Raw genomic sequence first — 8,780 nt, 5'->3', positions numbered from 1 at the left:
CAAACAAGGAACACTTTCATATAAGCACGCATGATATGCAAGAAAACAGTTCAAAAGTAGCTTTGGAAACAGTTCAAAAGTAAATAATGTAAGAAACATTTCACAAGTACTTTGGAAATAGTTTAGGGTCACTCACCTCCACGGCTCCGAAACTATCCATCATATTGCATTGCCTTGCTCAAACCCAAGTCTTAGATCACAAACTCAATGCAATCAAGTCCTTTCAAAGTTCGGACAGCACTTCCCCTGAATTTGCTTACTTTTCCAGCCGTCATGGCTTCATTATTTTTCTCATTCCAACCCAAAGGTACACACACAACAACAAGTTCATCCAATAGCCATTCAGCAAACTCCAAGTAGTACAAAGACAAGTCAAGCTAGGGAAAAGTCCGGAAATGAAAGTTAAGCTCAAAACCAGAAAAACAGTTTTGACGTCATTTTGCGGTAATGGTACCAAAAGCACTACGATGGTCGGATGAAGGTGCAAGACCCACCGTTTCGAAGCTAAGAACCATGGCTACAACAATGTAGAAGGTTACTCAGTTCAAATCCCAGCACAACTAAGTCAAATATGCCAAATAACAAACCAGAACCGTAATTGCAGGTTTACAAATTACACTATGCTGTAATCAGTACAACTTAGTCTAAACAGGTCCAAATGCAGAAATTCCAAAGGAATATGGTAGCTAGGACATCAAGCTACATTTCATCAGAAGACCTCAACACCCAAATCCAAAAAAATTCCAGTCAAAACAACCCATTTCAGACACAGTTCTAACATCCTGATGAACCCAGAACAGCAATAGTAATTTCGGTTTATCTCATTCTATACTACTCCAATTGACCTGAAATTTTACAGGCACCCTTAAAACATCAATACCTACAACTTTACTGTTTTGAGACAAGGCCAATTCGGCCTCTATCTATGACCTAAAAATTCGGACAGAATGTTCATCACAAAACCCTCACTTTTCAATTTTTGGTCCAAAACAGAAATTGGTTGCAATTAATCACTTTTTCCACCTCATAGAGTCCTTAAACATCATTTCCAATCATCATACATAACCACACAACCATGTTCATATTAAAACAGAAAAATCCCCAAAAATTATAAAAGTTCATCAATTCAACCACAACTCAAAATATAATCCATCAAACCATCTCTTTAGCCATCACAAGTCACTAATTCACCATTATTGGAAACAAACAATGAATCTTTACACACCATACCTTGATACCTCACAAAAGATAGTAGCTTAGTGGTTCTTTCTCCAAAATAACTCCACCAAGACCTTGGAATATTCTTAGTAACCAACTTTTATGGAGTGATTTGCAATTCCATCGGTTAAAACTCAAGATTGAAGTAAGAAATTGGAGTGAAAGATGAAGGTTTTTCTCTCTCTCTTGCTCTCCAAGTTTCAGCCATGAGAAGGAAGAAATGGCTTGATTTTTGGTCAAATTTTGGTTTTAGTAAAGTTAAGGTAAGATGGTCAAAAGTCCAAGACTTAATCTTATGGTGACACTTGTCACCTTTTGGTTCAAAACTTATCTTTTTGTCTCTCCAATACAAATATCTTAACACCTTGTAAAATAATATCACTAAATACAAAATTCCAAGAAGTTGTCAAAAATATATTGCGTTTACCGCACTTGGGGGTCCCACGTTCAAAATACGCTCTTAATTTCTCAAAAAACTAACCGATACTAGAAAAATCATTTTAAAACTATTTTTGCTCATAAACTTTATTTGGGGAATTTTCTAATAAAGAAACTGTAGAAAATGCGGGCGATTAAATTAAATAAACCCTAGAAACTTAGAAAATTTTCGGGTTCTCACACTCATACTTTTCGGGGCGTCACATACTCTCAGATCGACTATCATCTCGAAGGTTTGTATTTGTTATTCCTTAATAAACGAGCCTTCGAAAAATTTAAATTTGTTAGCGAGATGTTTTAAAAGTATAAATAAGACATGGTTCCATAAAAATGAATTTAAGAGGGTTGAAATAAATTGTTCGAAGAAAACAGGTGAATAAACATTTAGATAAGCCAGTAATATGAGATAAAATGAGAAAATTTTCGGGTCCTCACAGAATGTGGTCAGAACACTAGCAAGGATAAAAAGTGTATAAGGTCACCAGAAAAATAAGGGTATGCAGAATGGCTTTACTGGGGTGGAATAGGAAAAAGAAAAACAAGTCGAGCCACAGAATAAGACTTTTGAAGCACCAACTTGCAAATGCAAAAAATATTGGTAAGGCTGAAACTAAAGGGATAACTGCACAACTCAAATAACAATTGAGCAAGGCCTACAAAGATGAGGAATAGTACCAATGCCAAAAAGCAAGGATAAAGTGGTTAAAGGAAGGTGATAGAAACACACCTTTTTTTCATGCTTCAGTGGGGGCAAGAAGGAGAAGAAATAGAATCGCAAACATACAGAAGCAAGATGAAAGCTAGTGCACCTATGAGTGGGAAATGACTGAGGAAATCTACAGCTTTTTCAAGGCCATCTTCACCTCATCTCAGCCTGACAATTTTGATGAGATTCTCAGAGATGTCCCTGCAAAATTTCTAGGCATATGAATGAGAACATAATAAAACCTGTGGAGGAAATGGAAATTAAATCTGCGGTTTTTCAATGCATCCAAATAAGGCACCAGGCCTTGATGGTATTCTCCCATTTTCTTTCAAAAATACTGGCATATCATCATGTTGGATGTTGTAAATGCTATAAATAGCTTTTTTCATAGTGGCACATGCTAAAAGCTATTAATCAAACCTTAGTCACAATCATTCCAAAAGTTACTGCACCTATTAATCTGTCTCAATACAGACCTATTAGCTTGTGCAATATTTTGGCCAAGATCATTTCTAAAATCTTAGCTAATAGGCTAAAAAAGGTTCTTCCCTTCTGCGTTAATAACTCCCAGTCTGCTTTTGTTCCTAGTAGACAAATTTTGGATAATGTGATGTTAGCACATGAGCTGATGCAGTTTCTTAAAAACAAGAGGAAGGGAAAGGATGGCTTCATGACTATCAAGCTTGACATGTCTAAAGCATCTGATAAGGTAGAATGGAGATTTTTGGGTAGAATGATGTTCAAAATGGGCTTCTGCCCTCTCTGGATCAAATGGATTATGAACTGCATTTCTTCTGTGACTTATTCTTTTAACTTTAATGGTGAAAGGGTAGGGTATATTCAACCAAGTAGGGGGATCAGACAGGGCGATCCACTATCTCCCTACCTATTTTTGATTTATGTTGGAGGTTTATCTAGTATGCTAACTTTCGCAGGAGAAATTAAGTCCATTACAGGAGTTAAAGTGGGTAGGAACTATCCAGAAATGTCTCAATTTTTGCAGATGATGCTCTATTATGCTGCAAAGCCACAATGCAGGAAGTACAGGTGGTGAAACACATCTTGGAGCAATACGCAAAGGGATCAGACTAGATGGTGAATTTTAATAAATCTGCTATGCTTTTCAGCAGAAATACAAACCTGGATTCTAGAAACAAGATTTGTGAACTGCTAGGAATTATGAAAGAGGCAAGCAGTGGAAAGCATCTAGGACCTCCTATGGTCTTTGGCAAGTCAAAAAATCAGGTTTTTGGATCTCTAAAGAGCAGTGTCGCTTCCAAACTCTAAGGGTGGAAAGGAAAATTATTAAATTAGGCAAGCAAGAAGGTGCTACTGAAAGCAGTGGTGATGGCATTACCAAATTATACAATGTCATGCTTTAGGTTGCCAAAAGGAATATGCAGGGACATATGTAAGAAGATAGCCAACTTCTGGTGGAGAGAAGATGACCAAAAAAAGAAAATGCATTGGATAAAATGGAGCAAAGCTACTGAGGTTAAAGGAAGAGGAGGACTAGGATTCAGGGATGTAGAACACTTCAACACAGCCCTTCTAGCAGAACAACTATGGAGGATCCTGCTAAAACCAATTTACTGGTAAGCAAAGTCTTGAGGGCAAAATACATGAAAACTGATCTTGCTTTCAACAGGGTTGCTCAGTTGGAAGCATGAGAGCATCATCATCCTTTTTTGGGAAGAGTTTACTCAATGCAAGACACGTGGTCATGAAGGGGATGTGGAAGAGGGTAGATGATGGGAAATTAGTAAAAATCTGGGAAAACAGCTGGGTTCCTAAAACAAAAGAAGGAAAATTAGGACCAGATAGGAGCCAGCACATAGATATACATTAGGTGAGTCAACTGATGAAGAAAGGAAAATAGAATAAAGAGCTGATTGGAAAATGCTTTAGCAGGCAGATGGCTGAAAATATTCTAAGTATCCCTATTAGCCACTATCAAAGAAAGGACAGATTGTTCTAAAAATTCTCCAAAACTGGAGAGTATATAGTAAAATCTAGCTATGTAGTGGCAAAGGATATGGCGACAAGCAAGAATTCAAAGGAACAAGATGAGCCTCAAACTAGCTACCAAGAGAGGAAGGAAAGTGTGTGGAAATAACTATGGGGGATCTAGAATAAAACATAAACTGAAGCACTTTATGTGGAAGTGCCTGCAAAATTGTCTACCTGTGAATGAAGTGCTCAATAGGAGAATTGGGAAAGAAGAGAAATGCTGCTATAGATGTGGGGAAGGAATAGAAACCTTGGAACACATGTTTTTTGAGTGTAAATATGCAAAGAGAACCTGGAAGCTAGCTATAGTAAACTAGGAAGGCCTCAAGGATCTCTAGTCGAACTTCTGGAGATGGTGGGTGGGATTATTACAGGCAAAGAAAAGAACTAATGGCCAAGACCACATTGATCTGACAATTAACATCCTCTGGCAGTTGAGGAAAGATAGGAATAGGGTGATGCATGGACATGCAACAAGGGAGGAACTAAACTGTGTACAGAAAGCTCACAAGGAATGGCTGGAATTCAGGAAAGCTGAGGAAGTAAATGATAGAAAATGCATTGTAGAAGCAACTCAACTTCATCAAAATAGGAAATGATTTCCCCCTAAACAAGGGACAATTAAAATTAATACTGATGCTGCAATAGCCTTGCAAATGAACAAAACAGGAAGAGGAATAATAGCAAGATATTTCAAAGGGAATTTGATGAAGGCTTCGGCAGTGCAGGAGCAAAAACAGGGTGAGCCCCTCACAGAAGAAGCTCTGGCAATCAGGGAAGCATTACTGATGGGACAGGAAGCTGGATGGAGCACAACTGAAGTATAATATAATGGCAAAGGACTGATACAAAAAATTATAGCAGGAAACAGCAAAGACAGCATTGTTGAAATGATACTGGAAGACATACTGCAGATGAGAGAGCTATTGGAATAATGCAATTTCTCTTTTGTTCATAGATCAGGAAATGAATTTTGTCATAGGCTAGCTAAATTTTCATGTAAGCTAGTTAATGATATAATATGGGACATTAGCTTCCCAAATGTGGATCAAAGATCTTGCACAAAAAGACTATAGGACAGTTGTGGCGACCCCACTTCCCCCTAAGGCGAACCAGAGGGTTGGCGGGTCGTCTGCCCAGCTCTCGCCAGGACTCAAGCAAGCAATCTAACCTAAAACCTTTTCAATAATAACCTAAACTATTACAATAACGAATCTTCCAAAATAAACCAATTGCTAACACAACATTAACTTCAGAGATAACAGCATCTGAAGATAGCCAAATATCAGAATTAGGGTTTACACTTTTCCAGCTTCAAGTGGCAACCCCAAAACAAGACTATATCGTTTAATTCAAATACATTACAAACCGTAAAATGAAGTAATAAAGTTCAAATACTTAGTTTGCATGACGTACTAAGTAATACACCCGGCTCTCACTAGGTAATGTACTAAGTAAACTTAGTACTAAGTTTGCATACGTCTCTTTTGTCACTGGTCGTTATATGTATGAGATGAATTTTGAGCAAAAATTGTAATGTTTGGACGTGTAATAGAATCTAGAGTTGGGACAAATTGTAGTGCAAAAACCACATCCTGGTTTCAATCTAGAGTTGATTTTCATGTTTCAATTATAAATGAGCGAATGAAGCTGCTTTTGTTCAAGACATTGAAAAAACCTGCTTCTAGTGTAGGACATTGAAAAAACCTACTTCTAGTGTAGGACATTGAAAAAAGACCCTGAGATACCCATTTAAATGCAATGAAGTTGTTAGATTAAGTCATCAGATGCAAAGATATAACCAGCAATATTGATCTCCATAAACACTTGTCAGATTTAGTCATCTTCAGCAAAGATATGGCCAGTAATATTGTCATCCATAGTACCACAACCAGACATGATAAATCAACAAAGACGTGGCTAGTAATATTGTCATCCATAAACACAAAAACGCAACATATTACCACAACCATACCACAATGGTATCCTATCATAACATGGTCAAAAGGTTCACCAGTATAGCAATACAGTCACAAATGCAACAGTCAACCAAAATATAGCCAATTTATCTGAGTACAATAACACAATGGCATCAATCAACCAAATGATAGCCACAGTCAACCAAAACATAGCCAAAAAATCTGAGTACAATATCCACGAGAGTATCAGTCAACCAAAAAACAGCCAAAAATAACTGAGTACAATGAAAAATATCCCAGCATCCATCCATACCATAATGGCATCAGTACATTCAACCAATAAAATCGACATATTCTACTTGGCATAACCAGTACATTTAATCAACAAAATCGAGAAAACAACAGTTCATTTTCTTGGTCTCTTGGAGCCACAATGTCGCAGCCTTGACATCCTTGAAGTTGCAGCTGGTTGCTTTCTCTTTGAGGATTTGCTTTGTTGGCTTTCTTGGTTGGTACCACTTATAGGCTGATTTGGCTCCTATATGTAAGTCCTCATGGTTAGTATGTATGTAAGTATATTCCAACATCCAAAAACAGATAATTACTTTCTAGTACCTGTGAAAGTGTAGTAGCAGTAGTACTTGAGACGCTAGCCTGAGTTGCAGAAGCTACGGATGTTGCATTTGAAACTGTTGGACCAACTTTAGGTGTCTACAGTTACATTACTTTGTATAAGTAGCAACAAAACACACTAAACCATATTGACAGTAGAATGTAAAATGTTACATTACTTTATAAAGTTTAGACTGAGGGTCGATCGCTGATTTGCAAGTTCGTATGTTATGTCCAGATTTCAAACACCTCCGACAGTAAACTGCAAGACCTTTCCTATTTGCTTTCTGCTGATTTGTAGGCTCTTCTGGACCCTTCTTCCTCTGCTTTTTTGGCCTACCAGGCTGTTTTTTCACCAATGGTGGGTTCATATATTGCATTTTGCTATCTACCCAGAACTGCCTCGAAGGAACAAGACCAATTGTGAAGTTGTAGGCCCGTAAATATGCTTCCCTATGGTAACAAGCATCAACATAGTCCTCAAATTTCAACTTTCTGCTCTGAATGCAGGCAACCGCATGCACGCAAGGAATGCCACTAAGCTGAAAATGACCACAGGTACAAGTTTTCAACTCCAAATTGACAACATTTGTCCTTCCATAGCCATCAACTTCCAAATTCCCATTTCCTCCATAAACCGCAACACAATTTCTTACCTTTATCTTAAGCTTCTCTAACTTCTTAGAAATGTTTGGACATAAAGTGCCACCATGTTTCACCATGCCCTCTCGTTTGGTTACCAATCTTTGCATTAATCTCCTCTGAATCCACTCCAGCATTGTTATTATTGGCTCCCCTCTAGCTTTTAGAATGTAATTATTCCATGACTCACTTATGTTGTTAACGCAAGTGTCACTCCTACAAGCTGTACTAAAATGAGCTCTGGACCATAATTTTGGAGGCAACCGTTTGAACCATCCCACAGCTGTTAGCTTGTCATCTTCTTGTGGGTCAGCCCTTTCAAGATTTGAAAGGGTAGTTTCATGCTCCGGCATGCTTGTTGCTGCAGCAACTTCCCAAAACATATCTCTAAGGTCTTGATTCTTGAATCTTTGTTTGAAGTTCTCGAACATATGTTTCAAACAGAATCTGTGCTCTGATTCAGGAAACAATTCTTCAATTGCATGGACAAGACCTTTTTGCCTATCCGAAATGAAAGTGTAAGCCATTCCTTTGTTTCCTCTTCCAATTTGGCTGATTAATTTCCGCAAAAACCAACTCCAACTGTCGTAATTCTCAACCTCAACAACAGCCAAGGAAATAGGGAACATATTTTCATTGGCATCCCTACCCAAGGCTGTAAGCAGCTGACTTCCAAAGGGACTCTTGAGGAAGCAGCCATCTAGTCCTATGATAGGTCTACATCCTTTTAAGAAACCATTTTTCAAAGCACCTAAACCATAATATATCCTCTGAAATGTAGCCCTTTCCTCAACATTTCGCCTATCAATTTGCAATGAAATATGACTATCAGGATTGGAATTTTTAACAGTAGCTACATAATCCCAAAGTCTGTGGTATTGCTCTATGTCATTGCCCCTAAGTGCCTCTAATGCTTTTTGTTTTGTTCTGGCAGCTTTTTTTTACTAATGTCTAGTATAAACAATCTTCTTGTCTTATTCACTATGCCAGGAATATTACACCCAGGATCATCCCTCACTTTGGCTTGAAATTTATTACTCAGATATGTTGAAGTGGCATGTCGATTGCTGTAATCCCTGCCACAATGGTGCTCTCCCTTAAGAGTCTTGATCATAAATGTCTTTGTTTTCTAGATTCTGCTTGCATGAATCCTCCAACTGCACCTCTTTGTACATTTAGCTGTGATTCGAGAGCCCTCATTTCTGATGTACTTGTGCTCATATCCTTCCCTAATT

At 37.9% G+C, this 8,780-nt stretch overlaps 1 protein-coding gene across 1 annotated transcript; it reads right to left on the bottom strand.

Moving 5' to 3' along the window:
* Positions 1-5,154: 5,154 nt before the first annotated feature.
* Positions 5,155-8,659, bottom strand: LOC113782355. Its single transcript, XM_027328247.1, has 4 exons — positions 8,545-8,659; positions 7,083-8,398; positions 6,907-7,002; positions 5,155-5,214 (listed from the first exon to the last, which is right to left on the bottom strand). Exons 1-4 carry the CDS (start codon positions 8,657-8,659, stop codon positions 5,155-5,157), a joined length of 1,587 nt encoding a protein of 528 aa, XP_027184048.1.
* Between the last annotated feature and the right edge of the window lie 121 nt (positions 8,660-8,780).

The sequence above is a fragment of the Coffea eugenioides genome, chromosome 9, assembly GCF_003713205.1.
Source record: "Coffea eugenioides isolate CCC68of chromosome 9, Ceug_1.0, whole genome shotgun sequence".
Lineage (NCBI taxonomy): Eukaryota > Viridiplantae > Streptophyta > Magnoliopsida > Gentianales > Rubiaceae > Coffea > Coffea eugenioides.
The sequence above is the reverse complement of the archived record's forward strand: the minus strand, read 5'-3'. Positions and strand labels throughout refer to the sequence as shown.